A 25,345-nucleotide genomic window follows, 5' to 3' on the forward strand; every position below is an offset into this window, starting at 1 on the left:
GTGGCCAACCTGTGACTCGCGAGCCGCATGTGGCTCTTCGATCCATTCGTTAAAAAGATATATTTAGTTATGAGTAGGAGTGTGCTGATCTATCTAAAAACTAAACTATATATATATATGGATGTTGGGATCAGTTGGGATTGATACTTAAGTTTCAGTTTCTCTTCTCTAGTACAAATTTAAACACACAAACACAGTAAATATTGCTTTGAAAATTGGTAATGTATTGATTTTTATTTTATGTCATTTCGTTTATGTGTGAGAGGAAGTGTGTAAGACCATGTGTGTGACGTGGCTCTTCGTAGTACCACGGTAAATTTTGTGGCTCTTAGTCTCTGACTGGTTGGCCACTCCTGGTCTAAAGCAACAAACAACACGAGCAAGAATTTAGAAGGAAAACCTTAGTTGGTGCGACAAAGTGCCACAAATTACTTAGCAGGAGGTGCTGCCATTAAGTGCAAGAAGACTTTCTTTTAGGATAAAGTAGCCAACTAACTATACAATCAACTGCTGCAACAATATACTTCAATCTTCAACAACACTCAGTAATTAATGCTGAAAATTCACCAAGAGCTGGGTCTGAGACCTTCTGACTCTTTCTAGCCTTGAGGACAAAGAGGAGAAGGCTCAGATTAAGGGTCTCAGTGTTCCCTGAACAGATGAGTCTTCAGACATCTCTTAAGGGGACTCTGTGGATCGTACAGAGTTTGGTAATTTATTCACCATTTGGGAACAACAGAGGAGAAGAGTCTGGCTCGAGATTCGGAGCCGTGCCAGGAGCTAGAGATTTGGAACCCCCAGGTAGGCTTCCTGACATATTGGACAAGTGTGACAGTGACATACTTTGATCCTTACGTACTGATGGCACTAGGGATTGGTACAGGATCAGGATTTGAATTTACCAGGACTATTTTTCGTAATCAGACAATTTCAACCAGTAAACAACATTTTAAGCCAAGACATATTCCTGATCCTGCATCAACATTTTATTGGTCTTTTCTGCTCTTTTTCCTAACTTTCTTTAATCTGGTCTCATGTCCTCCTTTGTATTTTTTCAACTCACATTTTCACATCATGATAAATACGTCAGCTGTAAGAGTTTCTGCAGAATGTACAGAGCTTTAGCTTAAAATTTGTCTAAGAATAACCCAAATGTTTCAAGTAGCTCCTTTACGAAGCCAAAGTATAGCTTTGTCAAACAGAGTCTGTCTTCGTTTTTTCAAGTACGTAAATTAATTGCTTTTGAACCAAAGGCAGTGTGACACAAACTGAGGATTGTTGAATTATTTATTATATCCAGCACATTACATGAAAAGGAACTGGGATAGTACAATGGCTCTTTATCATGTTTTTACCATGAAACACAGGTTCATACAGTTTATTACAGTATATAAGTTAAAGATGCTGTGAGGAGGATCTGTTTTGATTGGACTGCATCGCCACCTTCTGGTCCGGAGTCTCCGCACACTGTCGTAAATGGCCTTTAGCAAGGTGTGTGTTTGTTTTGGAATTAAATGGAGACTTAACTTAACTTTTTACTGGATACAACGCGCTGAGGTAAGGTATTTATCAGTGCGGTTCCGTAGCGCGACGGTTTGAAACATGACATCAAGCAATCGTTGTAGCAGCCGGCTATATGTAGCGCTATCGGTGGCCTGTTGCACCACGACATGTCTTATTGGTAGACTCTCAAGTTTGAACAGACCACTGCAGAATAACAGATTAGCCCTTTTAGCCCTTAGCTCGTGTTTTAAGAAGTAAGAAGGTAGACTTTTGCAAACTCACTCAGAAACTCCTCACAGCCTCTTTAAAGCCCCTTTATTTTGATTTTGTAGTTCGTCTTTGTACCCCACTAAAGTTGGACCAGGCCTTTCCTGGGATTTCATGCTAATACCACAGATTTTGGTGCATTTAATGCATCTTAAGAGCATTGTAGTTGAGACTTCATTATTCCATAAAGCGCCGTCACGTTAGCGAAACGAAGCCACGTTCCAGTTAGTCAAAGCAATGTCCGGTGATGGATCTAAGTGAGGTTAGAATGAGGTATAACAGAACTTATCTTGAAGTTAAAGTGAGTGATTGTCACTCTAGGTAGTGTAATGTCTTTTTGATTGAGAGTGTTGATGGATCTTTGGTGTTACAGGAAGTTGTGCTCAGTCACCTGATTGCGTTGCTCTCAGAGAGTTCATTCAGGTGTCTTTGGGTGGAAAATCCCCGTTTAGAAAGTTAATCAGATTTACTAACAAACGTCTCATTTTCTGGACGTGACGTCCTGTGTTTTCCAAAACGAAACGCCCCACTCCCACAGTACCACGCCATCTGAAGCTTGTCACCCTTTGAATCAGTTATTTCTGTTTCCAAGTCTCCGCTCTCCTCTTCCTGCTCCTCCTCAGTTAGACAGGAAGTCAATGGACGCCCGGACAGAGCGGTTAGACATGACGTCAACAGCTGTGACTTTGATCTCAGTGTCTCCGAACTGCATCGTGGCTCTGATCTCCCTCCTCTCGGGGACGCCTCCCCCGCCGGCTCCTCCCACCGCTCCTGGTAGTGGTAACGGTTCTGGTAAGTCCAAAGTAATGGTCCCGCACTTCCTGACTCCAGGGTCTGAGATGTAGACCACGTCGTCCGTGGCGCTGCAGTAGATGTTGATGATGATCTTACGCTGGCCCAGACGAGCCGGCGTGTAGCTACGCCTCACGACTTCTCCAAGAGCCACCGACTGGTCGACGGAGACGAAGCGGTCCAGGATGTCAGTGCACCACTCTCGACCGTCCTTGATCAAGAGTTTGTCACGAGGGTGGCGCCCCTCGAGGAAGCGGTTTAAGACCCCAACGCCATAAGTGAGGGGGCACCGCCGCACTCTGACCTAAAGGAAGACGCCATTAGACCAGGGGTCTGGGAAGTACACGGGACTTTAGGATACTTCTGAGAACTCACCACCGTGGGATCCAGTCCAAACAGAACGGCACCTTTCAGTATCGTCAGGCCGACGTCATGAGGGATTATGATTCGACACGTTCGGCCCAGAGCTTTCTGCACCGCCTTCTGCAGCATGGGCGACTCTGCAAAACCACCAACCAGGAAGAGGAATCGCACGCCGCGCACCTCCGGCTTCAGCATCAACTCCTCTGTCAGAGAAGGAAGAAGTAAAAGAAATAAAAAATGAACAATATGAAAAAGAGTCTATCACCAAAACCCTGATGGTTTAATATTTAAAATCATTAAGTTAATTAACATATTTTAATTTATCTCCGTCTGTGTGGATGAACTAAACATCAGTCAACAGGAAACACGTCTCCCTGTTCCTAACATGTGTCTGAGCTGTTTACATGTATGTTTGTGTGTGTGTGTGTGTGTGTGTGTGTGTGTGTTGGTGTCTATATTGGTGGGTAAAAGTGTGTCTACGTTGGTGTGTGTTTATAGCTGTGTGTACTTCAGTTGGTGTGCTGGTGTGTGTTTATGTAACTAGGTCTGTACGATGGTGTGTGTATGTATCTTGGTGTGTATATTGGTGTGTTTGTAAGTGTGTGTATGTTGGTGTGTTTGTAAGTGTGTGTATGTTGGTGTGTTTGTAAGTGTGTGTATGTTGGTGTGTAATTAAGTGTGTGTATGTTGGTGTGTAATTAAGTGTGTATTTTGATGTATCTACATTGGTCTGTGTATTATGGTGTGTGTTGGTGTGTATATGCTGTGGTGTGTTTGTAAGTGTGTATATGTTGGTGTGTGTATGTTGGTGTGTATATGTTAGTGTGTGTATGTTGGTGTGTTTGTAAGTGGGTATATGATGGTGTGTATATTTGAGTGTGTGTTTGTAAGTGTGTATATGTTGGTGTATATGTTAGTGTGTGTTTGTATGTGTGTATATGTTGGTGTGTATATGTTAGTGTGTGTTTGTAAGTGTGTATATGTTGGTGTGTATATGTTAGTGTGTGTTTGTAAGTGTGTATATGTTGGTGTGTATATGTTAGTGTGTATATGTTGGTGTGTATATGTTAGTGTGTGTTTGTAAGTGTGTATATGTTAGTGTGTGTTTGTAAGTGTGTATATGTTGGTGTGTATATGTTAGTGTGTATATGTTGGTGTGTAAATGTTAGTGTATGTTTGTAAGTGTGTATATGTTGATGTGTATATGTTGGTGTGTAAATGTTTGTGTATGTTTGTAAGTGTGTATATGTTGATGTGTATATGTTAGTGTGTGTATGTTGGTGTGTTTGTAAGTGTGTGTATGTTGGTGTGTATATGTTAGTGTGTGTATGTTGGTGTGTATTTGTTGGCGTGTGTGTTGGTGTGTGTGTTGGTGTGTATATGCTGTGGTGTGTAAATAAGTGTGTGTGTTGGTGTGTATATGTTGGTGTGTTTGTAAGTGTGTATGTTGGTGTGTATATGTTGGTGTGTATATGTAAGTGTGTGTATGGTAGTGTTTGTTGGTGTGTATGTAAATGTGTGTATGGTAGTGTATGTTGGTGTGTTTGTAAGTGTGTGTATGTTGGTGTGTATATGTTAGTGTGTGTATGTTGGTGTGTATTTGTTGGTGTGTGTGTTGGTGTGTGTGTTGGTGTGTATATGCTGTGGTGTGTAAATAAGTGTGTGTGTTGGTGTGTATATGTTGGTGTGTATATGTAAGTGTGTGTATGGTAGTGTTTGTTGGTGTGTATGTAAATGTGTGTATGGTAGTGTATGTTGGTGTGTTTGTAAGTGTGTGTATGTTGGTGTGTATATGTTAGTGTGTGTATGTTGGTGTGTATTTGTTGGTGTGTGTGTTGGTGTGTGTGTTGGTGTGTATATGCTGTGGTGTGTAAATAAGTGTGTGTGTTGGTGTGTATATGTTGGTGTGTTTGTAAGTGTGTATGTTGGTGTGTATATGTTGGTGTGTTTGTAAGTGTGTGTATGGTAGTGTTTGTTGGTGTGTATGTAAATGTGTGTATGGTAGTGTGTGTTGGTGTGTATGTAAGTGTGTGTGGATGGTGGTTTGTGTATGTTTGTTTTTGTATGTATGGTGTGTATGGTTGTATGTACGTTGGTGTGTGTATCATTGTGTGTGTTGTAGTGTATATACTGTTGTTTGTATGTGTGTGTGTGTTTGATAGTGTATGTATCTTTGTGTGTATCATAGTGTGTATTATGATGTGTTGTGTGTTAGTAGTTGTGTGTTTATGTTGGTGCGTGTTAGGAAGTAGATGTGTGTAGTTCTGGTGTGTGTCTCACTGATGTGTCTGATAATGATTGTATGTGTGTATGTGTTGGTGTGTGTATCTTGGTGTGTGTCACAGGGATGTGTGTGATAATGATGTGTGTGTTTGTGTGTGTGTGTTGGTGTGCATATCTTTGAGTGTGTATTATTGATGTGTCTAATGATGTTGCTGTGTGCGGTGTGTGTGTGTGTGTTAATGTGTGTGTCTAGGTGTGTGTCTCACTGATGTGCCTGATAATGTTGCTGTGTGCGGTGTGTGTGTGTGTGTGTGTGTGTGTGTGTGTGTGTGTGTGTGTGTGTGTGTGTCTCACCGATGTGTCTGATGATGTTGCTGACCGTTGGCTGGAAGAGCTCGTTCATTGCTTCCTGCGTCAGCCGCAGCATCCCCTGAGACGACCACTTCACTATGTTCATACTGACACACACACAGAGCAGAGTTCACTGTTAAACACACACACACACACACACACACACACACACACACACACACACACACACACACACACAGAGCACTGATCAGTGATTGGATAAAGCTCCATCAGGCTCCTACTTGCTCCTCCTGAGGGCGGCCTCCACGCTCTGCCCTCTGTGCCTCTTGTAGAAGTCGATGAAGGAGAAGGGCAGAGAGATGTTGAGGGCATTGGCTCGGCCTGGTGCTGCCGTTCGTTTCCTCGCCTCGAACGCGATGGTGAGGTCCACCCAGGCCGCGGGGCGCTTGGCTTTAAAGCTGTGGACAAAGTCCTCACCAAAGATCTGACACAGCATGGCCTCGAAGGCCAGATCGACTCCGACGGCGCCGTGCGGCCCACCTGAGGAGGAAACACAGCTTTAGGTTCAGGAACTCGGTCGTATCTGTGTGTGTGTGTTTAGTAGATGTTGAAAGTTTTTACCTGAAGCTTTGTAAAGCTCTTTGAGCGTCCCCTGTGGCTGCTCGATCTGATGGACCGTCAGGTCGACTGTTCCTCCTCCACAGTCAGCAACGATATACCTGTCCCCTACGACAGGAACAAACACACACACCAAACTGTTTTATTAAATCAGAGGCTTTCACGGGCGTCTGCAACCGCTGCACCCCTCTGCAAGTCTCTGTTTGTGTAAAAGATCCACGATAAGAGCTGGTTTTAGTTACGCTGAGTCCAGCAGACCCCTCCCTGATCTTTAACAGACGTAGCAGAAGTTGGTAAGACGACAAGCGAAAGTTTAACGGCTGGACTCAGTAAATGAAGTTAAGATGAAGGGGAAATGTGAAACAGAGGGTTGGTAAAAAGCCGTCTTGTCTCCTGGTTTATTTACAGAGCAGAGGCTGAGTCCCAAGGGCTGGGTCCTTCCTGTGTGTGTGCTGTGGTTAGGAAAGGGAGCTGCGAGGGTCAGCAGGGGCGCGTGGCTCATGAGATTGTTGTCATGGCTCAACAGAAAGACAAGTTGTGTGTGCAAACAGAGAAACGGGTGAGATGAATTTTTTATCCTGAGGTCCACTGAACTTTAGGCTTCTTGTCATCATAACTAAGCTTTGTACTCGTTTTTATCACACAAGAATTAACTCTTTTATTTTTACTTTTTAACAACTCTATCTGCAGCAGAAAGCAAAGTACAGTGCAGTGCTCTCTGCTGCCACACTCCTTTGAGCTTCATTCAGTGGTCAGTCAGTGTAACTGCAGCTACATTTTCTCTGACTCCATGAGACAGACAGACACACTTGTGGAGCCTTGCTGGTATATCCTGTCAATCCTTCTATTCCTTAGGAACCATAGAGGTGAAAAAAAAGAGAAAAGAAAAGAAAAGAAAAGAAAAAGAAAGAAAGAAAGAAAAAAAACGAAGATACTATTATTTTCAAAAACATTTTGTTTCAAATAAGCAAAAGAGAAAAAAAGAAAAGGATTAGAGGAAAAAAGCATCAAAGGAAGACAACATTCAAACTGGGCTCCTCCCCCTTGGCTCAGTGCCAGCTGACGCACACACCCACTGAGTCCGACAGTGTCTACGTGAACACACTCACTAGCCTAGCATCCACTTGTAGCATGGGAGAGACTCGAGAGCTGTGTACATGTCTTAGCATGCTAGCACGAGCTAACCACAGGTATTTGACACATACCCGGTTAGCCAAAAGCTAACTCTTGTCGCTCTTTGTCCCATGCTGCTCTCCAAATTCCCAAAAGTGAGCCTTTTTTAGGAAAAAACTTTATGTGTTTGGCTTCTCATTTCACTTTGTTTGTTTTTTTCTTGCTACATGCTACGTTCGCTGTCGTAGCTGCTTTAATTAGCTTCTTCCACTCGCTAATCAACACGCAAAGTCACTTGGGCACTGGGCATACTGTGATTGGCTGAGGTAACTGCACTCACTCTCCACCCAGAAATATAAACGAAACAACCCGAACATCAACATCCAGGCAGAGGAGAGGGTTTGAGGCTGACACAGACGCTGACACACATGGTTAGAGCCCCAGAAGTGTAAATGTTGACATTTATTTTTTAGGAAAATCCTGCAGACTCTTCCTTTAAAGTTTTTCTTTCAGGAAATTGGCCAGTTTGCAAATTGACCAGCTGATTCCCACACACACACACTGACACACACACACACACACTCTGACCCAGTCTTACCAGTCTGTAGCTCCGACCACAGCTCTCCGGTTCCACTCTCCACCATGAAGGTCCTGCTGTGTCTGGATCGCCTCAGCTGCTCTCGTGCTGGAACAAACAGAGAAAACAAATAAACCCGTAAATGAAAAAACACAAAAACAATCACAAGATAAAGAAACAATGGAGATGGCCACAGTCGTCACATGGTTTTCCACTGCCTGGCAGAAAAAGATTTAACACAACCAGACTTCATCACAGACTGTTAGGTGGTTATTTAACACGTTTCTTCAACTCTTCTGAGAGTCATGTCATTTAATGCAAGCGCACAATCAAGCTAACTCAAAACACGCTATTTTTTCAAGTTGACGGGCTGACGAAGCACCTCAATTACATTAAAACACAAAAACTGAAGCAGCAAGTCGTTACACTTTTTAATAACAAACGCTCTTCAGGTTCAGTTAAAGTAGAGCTCCATGGAAATAAACAGACAAATGGAGCTGCATCAAGGTCTAACTTCCGTTTTTACTTTAGAGCAGACAAAGTAAGTATTGAGGCAGATATTCTAAATAAATGAGATATCTAAACTTGATATTGACTGACAACAAAACACACTTATCTTTCCTGGGTTTACATAGAAACACTGAGGGACTGAAAATGCTGTAGTACGCAGGCCAGACCTGTAGGTGGCGCTATAAAGCTATGGCTTTTGGTAGATTTCCACTGAAGCAGAGTCAGAAAACACGAAAAAAGACTTTTGTTGAAGTTGTAGTGTCAACTCAAACTTTTTACTTAAAAGTGTAAAAGTCCTGGTTTCAAAACTACTTTAAGTATAAAAGTAAAAGTAGCTTAAGAGGGAAAAATCCCCTTAAAGTCGAAAGCTTACTTCGGTCTATGCTAACCCTTGCTGAGGTTTCTCTTAAGTAAGGTAATTAAGTATTTTTACTTTGTTACCTGACACCTTTGAGCACGACACAGTGTACCTCGCTAATCAATCCAACAAAGAAGAAAAACGTGACACAATTAACAATCAAGCAATTCATGTTCTTTGTGATTTTCATGTGGCTCTTTGTTAGAAAAAACAATCAAGCTTTGTTTCAGAGAAGACTGTGTGCCGCCAGGAGAAATAAAGCAGTCGCTGTCACACAGGAAGTGACGATTCTTTCAACCAATCAAAGGACTGCAGTGTTTCCAGCTCCACCTTCTGGGGTTGGATTGATTTGGTCTGGTGTCCTAACAGAAGGGTCCCAAAAAGTGGGATGGTACAGGTCGGTAATTTGGGGATCTGTCCAGGGTTTAGTCAATAGAAGATGAACTGAACTGTTCCACTTGGTGGAAACAGGGTTTTTGTTGTCTATTCACTTCACCATCAGTGGTCTCAAGACTCTGGGGCAGGGGTGGCCAACCTGTGGCTCGTGAGCCGCATGTGGCTCTTTGCCTTTCGGTGTGTGGCTCTTCCATCCATTCATAAAACTGATGTTTTGTTGCAAATATTGGGACCAGTATTGATCAATACTTGGGTGATGAGATTGATACTTAAGTTTCAGTTTCTTTTCTCTACATAGATAATGACACACACGCTGAAGACTGCTCTACACATAGAAAGTGAAATTTTTGTCACCAATCAATAAGTTGAGGTTCAGTTTCTTCGGTAATAAAACTTGTGAGATCTTTTTTTTCCCCAAAAGACCAAAAAACAGATCTTTCTCCATTTTCTGCTTGAAATACGACACAAATTAACACAAACTGTTTCCTGCTGGGGCCCCAGAAGTCATTACCATCTTTCACCACCTCACACTGCTTTCCCCAACTCAAACCTTTTTGTCTTTCTGTATAAACACTGCGTAGGGTCACACACTTAAACTGTCGGTTATTTAATGCACAGAGCAAACTGGCTGAGGAGAAACATAAACATCCTCCTTTCAGCCTGATGAGAACGAATGTTTAATTTGTGCGGCGCATAATGAAGTTTTCAACAGCGTTCATAACACATGAGGTCATCGCTGAACCAAATGGGCTGCATCAAGCCTTTCAAACTTTGAGGAACTAGAAAAACAGAGCAAAAACCTGGGGTCGTAATGTACTCTGTGCGTGACAGGAGCAATTAGAATAAAGAATGTGCTTCATTTTCTGCTTTCTCTCTGCGCTCGACGTGTTCATGGTCTGACGGGCAGAGCGTGGACGGACGCCAACAACAACAGAAGTCGCTCAAACACAGCTGACAGAAACACATATGTACAAGTGAACTCTTTACACGGAGCATGATTGATGTAAGATGATGAAACAAAACAGATCAAAGAGCCAAAGAGGGAACAAGTCATATTTCTGACACATTGTCTAAAGTTTCATTTTCATTTCCCTCATATTTCTGTATGTATTCAGATACAGGCGAAATGGAGCAGTACCACCGGTAACCATGGGGGCAGTGTTGCTGTTACTACCAGATCCCTAGACATAAACAAGTGTGTTTGGAAAACATAGCATTTTCCCTCCTTCAGTGAGTCACATGACCTGAGCTTCTAATGAGTGTGACATCATCACAGAACTGCTGCACTGAGGAATGAAAGTGACGGAATTTTTGCAAACAACTCCTCAAAGATGCTACAGTTTTACACAAATCTGTGTAAAAATATGATATTTATGAAGGAAATTTTGTCAGGAATCCATTGATGTCATTTTTGAAGCTGTACGACTTTTACTTTTTTGTATGTTGGCCCAAATGCCACAGATTGCGTGAAGCCGATCCATTTACTGCCATTCATTTTAAAGGGATGAGGTGAGATGGCTTTACTTTAAGGGCTTGCTATTCGAAAACCGTGTCTGAAACCTCAAAATCCCATTCTGCTTTTGTAAAGCAGGGTCCAATCTGTCATCTCAGCGATTTTCAAGCCGATACCACTTAAGGTTTCAGAGAAGGTCATTTTTGAAAAAGGACCAAAAATGTGGAAAAGTCTTATTCTGAAAGGCTTCCTGTGCAAGATAGGGCTTTCAAGCTGTAGAGCTCCTGTTAGAGCAGTTTTAGTGGGTTCTTTTAAGTACCTAGGTGGCGCCAGAGAGAAATTATGGGATATAGGGGGGTCAAGTTTGGTATTCTATAGAATATTTTTTGATGCATGTGAGGTGTATGCCAACTTTGGTGAGTTTTTTTAGCACCTTTAGTGGGCCAAATAATCGATTTAGTGGGGGAGTGAATATGACACAGCAAAAACAATAGGGTCAAGATGAGGACCCTAAATATGTGATTTGTGACAGATTTGCAAATGTGTCAAATATTAACAAACGTGTGAGCAATTCCATGCTTAGGGGCTGAGGAACTAGCGCCATACCTGGCAGCCTGCGCCTGCGAGCCTGAGCTCAGGGCAAACTAACCCTCCGCCTGCAGACTGATTTTCCCTACAAACTCTGTTCTTGTTCTGTCGGGAACAAAGCTCATACTTTGTGAAATAAAACCCATAAACCAGACCCTCAGACCCCCCTTTGCTCCCCTGCTCTAACCGACACACCACTGAGTCGTGAATTGTGCGCTCTCTGTGTGTGTTTGTTGTGAGTGCAGAAAGTGTTTGTCTGTTTATGCACTGTTCTGTCTGAGCAGATTCCTGCAAACGTCCCTGGTGAGAGAAAGCTCTAGAAAGAGCGTCTGAAAAAACAGATGAATGCGAGAGAATGAGAGAGAACGACAAATCAGGAGGGGGTGAGATCATCGTCTCAGCGCACCTTGTTCCAATTACAATATCCTGTGTTTAGTGTGTGTCTCTGTGTGTGTCTCTGTGTGTGTTTAAATGCTGTGCTTGTGTGTGTGTGTGTGTGTGTTTGAATACATATGTATAAGTGGGGCTGTGCAGGGGATTTTGGACAGGCTGTTCATTTCTCTGGATTATGAGCTGGTCTCTTATTTCTCAGCCTGTTTCTTCGCTCTTTGTTTCTTTCAGCAGGATGAACCCGTCACTGCTCAAAACACAAATGTTTTCATCATTGCTTTTGTTCAGTGGTTATTTTACTTCTCCACTGTGTCACATCTACTCATGTCTGGTTTGTCGTTAAGCAGCAATATTTAATAGTAGCCGTGTACTCTGTCTTGCTAACAAACCAGTACTGTAAAGAAAACACTGTTTCAGTGAAGTTAGCTCTGACTGCAGGTTTTTAAGAACTGACAGAATCGTATGAATGCTCAGAGAGCGGCTCCAATACTTTGACATAAACTGTCCATGGAAGGAAAATAAACAATGAAGAGAAACAAAGGTGGAGGAAAAGGTGGAAGAAGAAGGTAACCAAAAAAAACCCTGAAGGCTCAGATAAAGAAAACTATTGTATAAGAGAAAACTGGGACATTGGCAAAAACTACAACATTAGAAAAAAACTACAACATAGGAGAAAGAAAACTAGACCACTGGAGAAAACTAAAACACCATAGAAAGGAAACTACAGCTATTGAAAAACTGAAATATCAGAGAAAACTATAATATTGGAGAAAAACGCTTCAGAATTGGAGAAAACTATGTCATGGGATAAATAAAACAATGGTGCTGGAGACCACTACAGCACCACAGAGAGATACCGACGGCATTGGAGAAAACTATGGCATTGAAGAAAACACTAACCGTGGGGAAACAAAACTACAGCATTGGAGAAAACTACAGTTTCAGATAATAATCAAAAACAGTGGAGAAAGAGAAAGAAACACCAGAGAAAGAAAAATATGGCATTGGAGAAAACTGTGCCACCCAAGAAAGAAAACTACATTATTGGAGAAAACCTTGCCACTAGAGAAAGAAAACTACAGCATTAGAGAAAACTACGATATTGGTGAAAACACTTGCCATGGGATAAGAAAACTACAGCATTGGAGAATTCTACAGCTTCAGATAATAATCAAAAACACTGGAGAAAGAGAAAAAAAAATACATCATTGGAGAAAACTATGACACCTGAGAAAGAAAAATACATTATTGGAGAAAACTTTGTTACAAGAGAAAGAAAACTGCACCATTGGAGAAAACTATAACACCAGGAATAGAAAACTACATTATTTGAATAACAGGAATTTTGAAGAAAATTACAATATCAGAGAAAACTAAACCATTGGAGAAAACTCTGACATCGGAGAAAGAACATTTCAGAGTTGGAGTACTACGCCAAGGGAGGAAAAAAAACACATAATTGGAGAAAAAACTATGACACTGGGAAAAGAAAATTACAGATTCAGAGAATTAAACTAAAGCATTTTAAAAAACTATCACATTGGCAAAATACAACTACAGTATTTGAAAACCTTGACACCTGAGAAAGAAAACTACAACATTGGAGAAAACAATGACACCAAGGTGAGAAAATTACAGCTTTAGGGAATTAAACTCAAGTATTTGAGAAAGCTACGACGTAAAAAGAAAACTACATCATTGGAGAAAAGTTCATCAACTGAGAAAACTATTTTTTCCACTACCTTGTCTGAAGCTGGAGTCAAAGGGTCGGGCGCCGTCCAGGTCGAGCCCGTTGGTTAGCGGCTGAGAGCTCAGGTCGATCACCTGGTGGAGGCGGAGCTTACGGCAGTAAATGGACGCAGCTTCTGGCTCCAGAGCGATGAGAAGCTGCTCGGGACAGTCTGGAGACACCAGACCAGCCTACGGGGACATGGGGACATTTACAGAGATGAAAAATGAAAAGCAGGATTCTGTAAAGCTCTGACTCTTCTGATTGGTCGTGTTGTGTCACTGAGGGGACGAACATGTCAAGTGAAACATGCTAATGTTCAAAAAGCACACTGGGAGCCAGGGCCTGAGTTTTACTGGGAGTAACGTCCAGTGGCTTCAGTGATGTATGTGTTCGTGTGTGTGGGCGTGCAGGGCGGGGGTCTGGACACCACTTCCTGTGTTTGTACGCCGGTCTCCCTCATTGTTCACTCCTGATGACATCATCATCAGCAGGAAGTACACACACCCCGGCGGCTTGAAAGCCGGAGCCAGCGCAGGGCGTGTGTATGTCAGTGAGCATGTGAAAGTTTGTGAAAGTTTGTGAAAGTTTGTGAAAGTTTGCGAGCGTTGGAGGGTTTATGTTCGTGAGCTGCTGAGTGAAGGGCACGCAGACAATGCTGAACAAATGAATCTGTGTGTTTATTTGTTTGGGTAAAACGAGACCAAAAGAGCGCGACATTAACAGTCAAAGGTCACACACACGAGCGAGACGCTTTCACAAAGTTTGTTCCATTCTCATCGATGGGTGCTGAGATAGACCTCCCTGCATTAGCCTCTGGGCCTGTGATGCTGGAAAGAAAAGCATCCAAATGTGTGAGTGAGTGATCGTCTTTATCTCAAACACAGTCATTTTCTTATTGGGCGTCATACGTAAGATTTCAGTCACTGTGTAATAGACAACAATTTGTTAAGATTCAGTTAAATTTTCTCACATTGAGCTTGTTTTTCTTTCTCTTGAGACCTTAAAATCACGCAAAACAGATTGTTACTTGTTAAAAATGTGAACACATGAAAAATACATCTAAATTATGAATCCAAATCCAGTTACTAATCTAAATCTAAAAAATTAATCTAAATTTCAAATGTAAATACAAAATCTTAATCTTAAAAATAAGACAAAATATTAAATTAAAAATAATAAAAAATAATGATAATAATAAAAAATAGTATTAGTAATAAATGATAAAAATAAGTAATAAAATTAATTAATCTAAATGTCAAATGTAAATGCTAAATCTTAATCTTAAAAATAAGATAAAATAATAATAATAATAATAATAATAATAATAATAATAATAATAATAATAATAATAATAATATAATGAATTATTATAATAAATAATGAAAATAAATAAAACAAATCTTAACCAAAATCTTAATCCAAATACTAAATTGAAATCTAAATCTTTAATCTAAATTTGAAAACTAAATCTGACTCTAGATACTAAATCTAAGTATTAAATCTAAATCCCAATTCTTAATCTAATTCTAGATGTTAAATCATAGTTTAAAGGTGCAGTCCGCAGGATTTTCCTTAAAAAAGAAAATGTCAACTTTTACAGTAATAATCCTGCTCAGCTGACTCCTATACGTGTGTCAGTGTTTGACACATGAATATCCACCCCAGTCAGTCTGTCACTTTGCATCAGTCACTGTGTGTGATTCATACCAGGTATGCAGCTTCCCTCATGAACTGTTTGGCAGGTTGTCTCCACACAGCTGGGACAGTGATCACCCATCTGATCTCATCTCCCTCCAGCACTGATGACGACTGGTCTTTCACTTCCTGGAACACATTCAGTACAAAAAAAACAAAAACAAAAACAAAAAAAAACAGGCATTTTAAGGGTTAGAATAAATAAAATAATTACACATTTGGTATTTTGATTAGGTCTGAAGTTGACAAGATTTGGAAATTATTTATCTGTTATGTTGAATGTGCCAGCTTGGTATGTGACAAGACATTAGCAAAATCAATCAAAAAATAAAAAAATAAATAAAATAAAATTGAGCTTTATTGCTAATAAATGACATCAAACTTAAGTATTTAAAAAAATTAAATTTGAGCAAATTCTAGAATTTTTTTAATTAATTTTCAAATTTATGAAATTCTAAAATTTCTGCATATTTTTAAAATTTGCAAAGGTTTTAATTTTTTTTTTTTTAAATAATTTAGTCTTTTACAAATAATTTAAATTTTTAAATCCTTCAATTTTTTGAGCCATTTATTTAAATTTATTTTTTTATTCAGTTTTTTATTAATGCAAATTTTTGAAATATAAAATACTAAGACATCATATGTAATTTCACAAATTTGAGAAAATTCTGGAATTTTTTTTTTTTTTTTTTTTTTTTTTGCTAATTTACTACATTTCACAATGTCTGCATATTTCCAAAATCGCCAAAGGTTTCAAATTAAAAAAAAAAAAAACAACTTAGTATTTTACAAATAATTTAAATTTCAAAATTCTTATATTTTTTGGGGCCATTTATTATTATTTTTTTAAAAAATCAGTTTTTTATGTATGCAAATTTTTGAAATATAAAATACTTAGACATCATATGTAATTTCACAAATTTCAACATTTTTTTTTTTAGATAATTATTGTGTTTGGTTTTAACTATGAACAGAATTTTATCCACTTTATTGCCTTTATTGTGAAGATAAATTCGGTTTTGTGGCTCTGTAATAATTTTAATCCAGGTGAGCTCAGGCTAAATGACCTTGGAATGGAAACGCTGCAGACCCCTGGATTAAAGCGACCGTCACAAAGAAGAGTGTCGCCATGTTGGATCTGAAAGTGAACACGTACCTTCAGAGCATGCTCCCTGAAGAAGTGCAGGGCATGAGCGAACACCTCGATGGCCCTCACCCTCCGACCGTTGACAGCCTCCAGCTCCGTCTCCATGGTGAGGTCCTGCAGCAACAACAACATCAACAACAACACCACCTGAGCTGAGGCATCATAAAACACCACCCTACACCTCCAACAACGCCATCAGAGTCCTTACACTGGTGCTGTGAATCTTCATCTTGAACTTATCGAAGTAGAGCCAGTGCCGGGCCTCCTCTGGGTCCAGGTCGTGGTAGAAATCACGCGCAGCGAACCCAAAACTGTGAAACCTCAACTCTGGAGTCAACAGCAGACATGTTGGGCTCTTCTGATTGGCCACTCCAGGATCGCCACCCTCCCAGCGCCTGCACACGTCATCGGGAAAGAGGAGGTCAGGGTGGAGAGTGATGGAGAAGGTTTGACAACAGGAGGAACAGACTCTTACTTCATCATGTGGATGGCCTCGGAGTCCTGCGTGAAGCTGAAAGCGTAGCCACTCGAGGTCGTCCCAAAGTCGATCGCCACGACGACAGAGAAGGGACAGGCCATCCTGGGTCTGAGCTCCACCCTCTGAAGGAAACGACGATCAACAGAGGGAGGAGTTTGTGGTAGTTAGCTGTTAGCATCAACAATCGTTGAGCAGAAGCTCCTCTGTCCAAAGTCTCACAGTCAAATATTTCTTTAAACACAGTCTGTGCTACTTTCTCTGAGCCTAAACTTCTCTTTAAACTCTGACTGTGTGATTAAAAACCACTAATAGGCAGAGGAGTGGATGAGGAGTGGATGAGGAGTGGATGAGGAGTGGATGAGGAGTGGATGAGGAGTGGATGTGGGCTCACAGGTTGTATTTAGGAGCTCTATATAAAGAAATTAAACAGTAAGAGGAAAGGGTGGTAGGAGTGTCCCTGATACGTGTGTGTGTGTGTGTTGGTGTTGTTACCGGTGAGGGCGACGGTGTAAGTGGTGTTATACTGCAGTCATTTCTGGCTGTGGCAGGTGATGAAGGAGCTGATAAGTTGTCACCTGGAATTAACATAAAAACAGGTTAAAAATGTACCAACGTTCAGATCTGGCCAAACCTACGACGGTCTTTTCATTTCAGGGGAATTTGATTCATGGGTTCCCCCCAAAAAATGCCACGTTCAAAACTTTTCACACCCCAGTCCGACGTCTCGACCTGATTCAGATCAGGACTCTGACTTGGTCTTTCTAGAAGGTTGACATCGATATCTTTGAACCGTTTGTCCGCTACCTTGGAGGCGTGTTTTGGAACAGTCAGTACGTCAACATGCATTCAGCAGTTCGACTGAAGTCATGATGCTTTTCCTTTTATTATCCTATTTTAGCAGTTTTTTTTTTACTATATTATTTATCCAACTTTTATTTTATATTATAATATTATTTTATTTATTTATTTATACATTTAATTTTCTTACCCTCTGGTATTTTCAAGTATTTTTTTTATTTCTATTTATTTATTTATTTTTAATTAATTAATTACTATTTCAGTTTAAGCTCCTGTGTTTCCTCATTTTAATTCAAGATGGCATTTCCTCAGCCCTTTAATTCTGTTTTCTGTCAGAATTTCTTTTTTATGTCTTTGTGTGTGTGTATATTAAATGAGGTTTGAGGGAGGGGAGATTGCAGGGGGTCTTACGTTTTCATTTTTTTCATTTCTGCAATTTTCTGCTTTTAATTCCAGTTCTTCTTATTTCATTTTTTTATTTCTTATTTATTTATTTTTTGTAAAGCACTTTGTATTACCAATAGGGATGGGTACCTTTTACATTTGAAACATACGGTACCGATGCCCGATACCTGGCAATCGGTTCAGATACTCAACACTACCACTTTTCGGTACTTTTTTGTGGTCATGTGGTAAAAAATATAAATTTGTTTAATAATTAAGTATTAGATTTTTTCAATTTCACATATTTATTCTTCAATATATAAACTTGCAATGCTGCAAGTGGAAAATCGCCTGCTCTTCTACTCACTCATAGTCACAAAGATGCATTTGGGTGCCTAAACACGGTACCTTTTGGTTTTACATGAATCGGTACCCGGTATTTTTGACAGAATTCGGTCGGTACCTATAAAAGTACCTGATTCAGTACCCATCCCTAATTACCAAGTCTGTATGGAAAGCGCTATACAAATAAAGGTTGATTGATTGATTGATTGATTGATTGATTGATACAGGCACAGCAGGGGGTCTAGACTTGTCTGCGTATAAAAGCAGAAAAAAAGGATCGGACTTCTGGCCAAGAATGTTTCACCTCGCTTCGAAGCAAAGCTAATGCATGAGTATCGATGTAGCTTTTGTTAACCCAAAGAGGAAGCAATGGCGTTTTCTTGTTGACCCTATTTATCGTGGTCCTCTTCCGCCTGAACACTGAGGTATTCTGAGACCTCCCAAGTCCTTCTCAATCCAACCACAGTCCGTTACCACTGGTGTTATCTACGTGTGTGTAATGAGCTATGCTCAGTCCGTTCTTGGTCTGACTGAGCTGTTTACATACATTTCAATAGTCCGACTATGTGCTGGCCGTCCAGGTAAGGTTGAACTGGATCCTGAGGCAATCCGCCTTTCTCATGATGTCTTGGACCTTGACGAGGTTCCCTGCGCCACTGGAAGGGATTCATCCCCACAGCATTTCGCTTACACCACCGTGCTTGACTGTGGGCACAGTTCTTCCATCCATATGGCCAAAAACATCCAACTCATCAGACCATAGGTTGGTTGACCAAGAGCTGGGATCATACTTCAGTGGCTTATGTCCTCTGAGACCTCCTCTGTGCAAGACTCGCTTGACAGTGGGTTGTGACTAGTTGAGCGTTTCAATCAAGGCCTCAGTTGTGGTCTGGGGGTTGTCGCTATTGTTGACCTGTGCAGATTTTCTTTTACACATCCTGCCACGCCCCCTGAGCTTTTCAACAGCGTTGAACGTCTTTTACTGGTCGATTGAGCTCTGATCGTTGTCTCGGGTACATCTTACTGCTTTGAGAGTTCCTTCTTCTCGGCCATGATGACCAGAAATCAAGAATTATCCAAACACTTTCCCTTTATTTGTACTCTCCTGGAAGATGCCATTTGTTTTTAATCCTTGTCTTCGTAAGAGTTTAGCCAACTCTTACGAGGCCTTGTCCAAAGCAACAAGTAGACAAAAGATGCTCAGGAAGTACCAATGTAGTGGCCTCTACAAACGAAGAATCTAAAAGGAATATTAAATTGAAGTGGGTATAACGTAAGTCTAACTTCCAGCTCTCTGGGTGTGAGGCTGAGAGTGTCTGATGACCTGGAATGATCGGTATTTCACTCTGGAATCTGATGTGGGTAATATTCCCGGGTGGCATCGGGCACAGAGAGGTCAGAGTGTTCTGGCCACACAAGATAAAGACAGGAAGACAGACGGAGAAGGGTGAGTCATGGGAACGAGTAACCATAGCAACAAGCAATGTGTAAACTGCATACATGTCTTACTGGGTATCTGAAGGCTGCTGGGGTCTGGCTGCACCACGTCAGCCATCTTTACAGGAGCCAGGGTCTGCAAGGAAACACACCAAGAGAAAAATCAATGAGGGAACGAATGTTTGCTAGCATCTGGTCTGAAGAAACAGGAAGTATGGAGACGGATGAAAAAGTCTTTTATAATAAGTAAGTGAAGGATGTGCTGATCGAAAACTCAACAGTTTCTGATCATAAACAGATGTGACACAAAAACAACATGAATACACAGAAAGTTTATAGACATGTTAAATAAAGTTTGTGATTCCATTTCCTTATTTTATTGCTAAAAGTACTGGTGTGCAAGGTGTGTATGTGTGTGTGAAGAGGGGGGCTCCCCACCCTGTGCCACAATTGTTGAAACAGTGCCCGCTGAAGTGCCCTTTGAGGGTTTTGATTGTGTGCTAAAGCGCCCTTTTTGAGAGCCAAAAAACAGGTTGAAAGGCCTAAGGAGCCTAAATGTGTGCTAAAGTGCCCACTTTTGGGCCAAAACCTGTGCAGAAATGCCCTCTTAGTGCCAAATTGTGTGATAAAGTGCTCTTTTGAAGCAAAAACATATGCTAAAGTGCTGTTTTGAAGCAAGAACATATGCTAAAGTGCTGTTTTGAAGCCCAAATTATGCTAAAGTGCTGTTCTGAAGCCGAAACCAATGCTGAAGAGCTGTTCTGAAGCAAAAACCTATGCTAAAGTGCTGCTTTGAAGCTAAAACATTTGCTAAAGTGCCCTTTTATAGCACAAACATATGCTAAAGTGCTGTTTTGAAGCCAAAACATATGCTAAGGTGCTGTTTTAAAGCCAAAACATATGCTAAAGAGCTGTTCTGAAGCAAAAACCTTTGCTAAGAAGCTCTTTTAGAGCACAAACATATGCTATAGTGCTGTTTTGCAGCAAAACGTGCTAAAGTGCTGCTTTGATGATAAAACATATGCTTAAGTGCTATGTTGAAGCCAATACATATACTAAAGTGATGTTTTGATCCAAAAAACATAAGCTTAAGTGCTGTTTTGAGCCAAAACATATGCTAAATAGCTGTTTTGAAGCCAAAACATATGTAAAAGTGCTTTTTTAAAGCAAAAACATATGCTTAAGTGCTCTTGTGAAGCCAAAACATGTGCTACAGTGCCCCTTTTGAAGCAAAAACATATGCTAAAGTGCTGTTTTGAAGCCAAAACATATGTTGAAGTGTTGTTTTGAAGCCAGAGCATATGCTAAAGCGCCCATTTCAAGGCAAAACATATGCTATAGTGCTTTTTTGAAGCCAAAACATATGCTTAAGTCCTCTTTTGAAGCCAAAACATATACTTAAGTGCTGTTTTAAAGCTTAAACATTTTCTAAAGTGCTGCTTTGCTCACAAAACATGTGCTAAAGCGCCCTTTTCAAGGCAAAACATATGCTACGCTAGTGCTTTTTTGAAGCCAAAACATAGCTTAAGTGTTGTTTTGAAGCCAACACATATACTAAAGTGCCTTTTTGAAGCTCAAACATATGCTGAAGTGACTGTTTTGAAGCTTAAAATTTGCTAAAGTGCTCTTTTAGAGCACAAACATTTGCTAAAGTGCCCTTTTAAAGCCCAAATGTATTCTAAAGTGCCTTTTTGAAGCCAAAACATATGCTTAAGTGCTGTTTTGAAGCCAAAACACAGACTTAAAGGCACTTTTGGAAGCAAAATTTGTGCCAAAGCACCCTCTTAAAAGAGCCAAAGCGCATGCTAAATGCCCACTTTGAAGCACAAGATGCACAAGTTCCCACTTTATAGACAAAATTTGTGCTTAAGTGTCCTTTTTCAACCAAAACACAGAATAAAGTGACCTTTTGGGAGCTGACCTTTGTATTGAAGTGACTTCTTGTGAACCAAATTTCTGCTAAAGTGCCCACTGTGGAGCCCAGCCTGTGCTGAAGTGCCCTCTGTGGTACTAAAAGGTGTGTTAAAGTGCCCCAGGGTGGAAAAACACACCAACTGCCCACTTGTCTGGTTTAAATATGATAAAGTTCCCTCTGTGCTGGCTGGTTGTGTCTTTTGTTTCCTTTGCGCCTTCCCTTTAAAAAGTCTGTGCATGTCACTGAGAAACAGTTACACTGACAGCCGTGTTTTGCAGCATCTGTGTGTGTTTATCGCTCTCTGTGTCAGATTATGACTCTGATAGTTTTTACCTCTTTGCTCTGTAAACTCCTCAGCTTTCCCTGCTTAACACCTCCACACACACACACACACTTTCTGTCCCTTTCTCTCTGCTCTCGACCCATCACTTTTTTACGCTCAATGTGAAGTGATTTCCAAACCCTCTCGCCCCTCCAGTCTTTTCTTCCCTCCTTCTTTCACAGCGGTGCAGCAGAGATCCAGAGCAGGGGATCCTAACCCCACAGAGATGCTGCTGAGGCCAGATTGAGCAACACGTTTCATGTTTTATGCACCGAATATGAAAAAAGTTTAGCTCCATGAAATACAGAGGAAGAAAATGTTAAAGTTGTTTAAGGCAAACTCTCTGAGCGTGCAGTTTTGAAGAGTTTCATTACCTCTTTGTGGAGGAGTTCAGGAGGAGAGAGGATGCTTCTCTTCTACGCCGTTTTCACAAAAAGACAGATTTTCCTGGTGAGTTTCAGGCAGATGTGGACGTGGAGTTGTAATCCTTTGCTTTAAAAACTCACAAGAAACAAAAAAACGTAACAAACTCTTCTTCTTCTTCTTCTTCTGTTCCAGCTTTTCCTGCTGAGTCTCTGAGCTGGATTTATACTCTGTCTCCCTGCAGCTGAGCTCACCGCCTCTCTGCCTCTCTGCTCCACGAAAGAATGTCAAAAAAATAGTGGTGACACACACACACACACACACACACACACACACACACACACACACACACACACACACACACACACACACACACAGAAATTCACTTAGACCAGTTGCAGGAGTGGGAGGGCTGTGACAGCACATGCGGGGGGAATGCTGGGGGATTTACCACACTGGGAGATTGCTGTGTGTTTTTGTGAGTGTGTGTGTGTGTGTGTGTGTGTGTGTGTGTTAGACTAAGGGTGGAGTATTCCTGAGCAGGCAGTGTATCCCCGTTAGGTCCCTCTTTCTCCTCCCACTCCTCTACACGGACCCTGCCTCTGTAACTGTCACGTCTTTTCTCTCTGTTTCTCTTTCTTCTTTGTTTCTCGTTTGAAAGGGATCTTGAAGAAATCTTCCTTCTAGTTTTCTGCCTGATCGTAATCCAAACTGTAAAATGAGATTATCAGCACCAGTATAAGTTATTACTCTATAGTATTTCGAAGCGACCATAGGACTGGATCAATTTATGGTACGTCTAAGTCTCTATGACATCAACACGCCGGCTGACGACGTTTTGTAGAGAGAAGAGAGATCTGTGATTTTCTCTGCTGAAAACGATTCCTGTGATTAATTTAGTAGTGATGGTGGACACTGGAGCCTAACTGTCAGACAGAAAAAGGACAGGAGAGCAGAAGAAAGATAAACAGGAGAGAGATAGAGCACGAGCTAAAGGCTAAAACGCTGACTAAAAGCTAAAAGATAAGATACAGGCTGAAACATGAGCTAAATGATAAAACACAAGCTGATGGCTCATAAAAGAGCTTAAGGCTAAAACATAAACTAAAAGCTTAAACATAAACAATTTGCTAAAACATTGGCTAAAGTATAAGAAATAAGCTCAAGGCTAAAACATGAGCTAAAGGCTAAAACACAAGCTACAGCCTTAAACATTGAAAATTTGCTAAAACATGAGCTCAAGGCTAAAAAAGGTAAAAGGCTAAAACAAAGACAAATTGGTAAAACATGAGCTAAAGGATAAAAAAATAAGCTAATGGCTAAACATGAACAAATAACTAAAACATGAGCTAAAGGCTAAAACACAAGCTAAAAGCTTAAACATGGACAACTTGCTTAAACTTGAGCTAAAGGCTAAAACACAGGAAATTTGCTAAAATTTGAGCAAAAGGATAAAAAATAAGCTCAAGGCTATAAAAAAAACAAGGTAAAGGCTAAAACATGAACAAATTGCTGAAAACATAAACTTAAGGAGTAAACATGAGCTAATGGCTAAAACATGGACAAATAACTAAAACATGAGCTAAAGGCTAAAACGTAAACAAATTGCTAAAACATGAACTTAAGGATTAAACATGAGCTAATGGCCAAAACATGAGCTAATGGCTACAAAATGGACAACTTCCTAAAACATGAGCTAAAGGCTAAAACATGGACAACTTCCTAAAACATGAGCTAAAGGCTAAAACATGAGCTAAAGGCTAAAACATGGACAAATAACTAAAACATGAGCTAAAGGCTAAAACACAAGCTAAAAGCTTAAACATGGACAACTTGCTTAAACTTGAGCTAAAGGCTAAAACACAGGAAATTTGCTAAAATTTGAGCAAAAGGATAAAAAATAAGCTCAAGGCTATAAAAAAAAACAAGGTAAAGGCTAAAACATGAACAAATTGCTGAAAACATGAACTTAAGGATTAAACATGAGCTAATGGCCAAAACATGAGCTAATGGCTACAAAATGGACAACTTCCTAAAACATGAGCTAAAGGCTAAAACATGGACAAATAACTAAAACATGAGCTAAAGGCTAAAACACAAGCTAAAAGCTTAAACATGGACAAATTGTTTAAACTTGAGCTAAGGGCTAAAACACAGGACATTTGTTTAAACATGAGCTAAAGGCTAAAACACAGGAAATTTGCTTAAACTTGAGCAAAAGGATAAAAGATAAGCTCAAGGCTAAAAACAAGCTAAAGGCTTAAACATGAACAAATTGCTTAAACATGAAATTAAGGATTAAACATGAGCTAATGGCTAAAACATAAGCTTAAGGCTAAAACATGGACAACTTGCTAAAACATGAGCTAAAGGCTAAAACATGGGCAAAATTTCTCAAACATGAACAAATGGCCAAAACATGGGCAAAAGGATAAAAAACAAGCTCAAGGCTAACCCTTGAGCTAAAGGCTTAAACATGAACAAATTGCTTAAACATGAGCTGAAGGATTAAACATAAGCTTAAGGCTAAAACATGGGCAAATTTCTAAAACATGGACAACTTGCTAAAACATGAGCTTAAGGATAAAACATGGAAAATTTGCTTAAACATGAGCAAAAAGATCAAAGTCAACCAGTCCATGTATGGGGTTGTTGATTGTTTGTTTGATCTTATCCTGTCAGAGTTTTGTTGACAAACAACAACTAATGTGGTTAAAGCTGTGGGTTGATTATTTTACAAACTACCACTCCGTCACCACATCTGAGCAGCCTCCAGGACCGTCCCACTTTGGGGAACTTTCCAGAGTTTGTTTCTCCCCTTGAGAGCTGTGATTGAAAGCATACATTTACCCCCAAAGCATAGAATGACACACACACACTCACACACACACACACACACATTAGCCAAACCTGGCCCTGCTCCCAACGGGCAGAGAAAGCCAGAGTGTGTGAAAGAAAAGGCCCCTGGTATAGGCACACACTTTCACATAGTCTCAGTTTCCTTGTGCTGTCAGATTTCCAAATCGAATTAGTGTGTGTGTGCAAGTGTGTGTGTGTGTGTGAGTGTGTGTGTGTGTCTGGAAGCTATTACCTGGCATGTCTCCCCTCGCTGCCTAAAAGCTGAGAGGCCCCATACGGCTCCTGCCATCACCTTTCTCTGCCTCCTTTTTCTGCTCTGCTGCTTCTTTTCTTTCCTCTTTACATCTTTCCTCTTTGTTTACATCCCTCACACTTTGTGCATCCTTATTCAACCTGTTTGATTAACA

General features: G+C 40.5%; 1 protein-coding gene across 2 annotated transcripts; it reads right to left on the reverse strand.

The window, feature by feature from the left end:
• Positions 1–1,278: 1,278 nt before the first annotated feature.
• hspa12b (heat shock protein 12B) lies at positions 1,279–22,328 on the reverse strand. Of its 2 annotated transcripts, none has more exons than XM_074698851.1 (14): positions 22,091–22,328; positions 19,543–19,615; positions 17,008–17,090; positions 16,513–16,637; positions 16,246–16,432; positions 16,047–16,151; positions 14,903–15,019; positions 13,206–13,383; positions 7,790–7,876; positions 6,082–6,186; positions 5,742–6,000; positions 5,503–5,606; positions 2,938–3,128; positions 1,279–2,866 (listed from the first exon to the last, which is right to left on the reverse strand). In XM_074698851.1, the coding sequence occupies exons 2-14, from the start codon at positions 19,595–19,597 to the stop codon at positions 2,390–2,392; spliced, it is 2,073 nt and encodes a 690-aa protein (XP_074554952.1). In that variant the 5' UTR covers positions 19,598–19,615; positions 22,091–22,328; the 3' UTR covers positions 1,279–2,389. The 2 variants fall into 2 exon arrangements, with proteins under 2 accessions (XP_074554952.1, XP_074554953.1); XM_074698852.1 differs by having other exon boundaries at positions 19,552–19,615; positions 22,091–22,327.
• Between the last annotated feature and the right edge of the window lie 3,017 nt (positions 22,329–25,345).

This window comes from Halichoeres trimaculatus, unplaced genomic scaffold, assembly GCF_033239565.1.
Source record: "Halichoeres trimaculatus isolate MK-OKI-2021-1 unplaced genomic scaffold, fHalTri1.1 fHalTri1_scaffold_22, whole genome shotgun sequence".
NCBI classification, from domain to species: domain Eukaryota; kingdom Metazoa; phylum Chordata; class Actinopteri; order Labriformes; family Labridae; genus Halichoeres; species Halichoeres trimaculatus.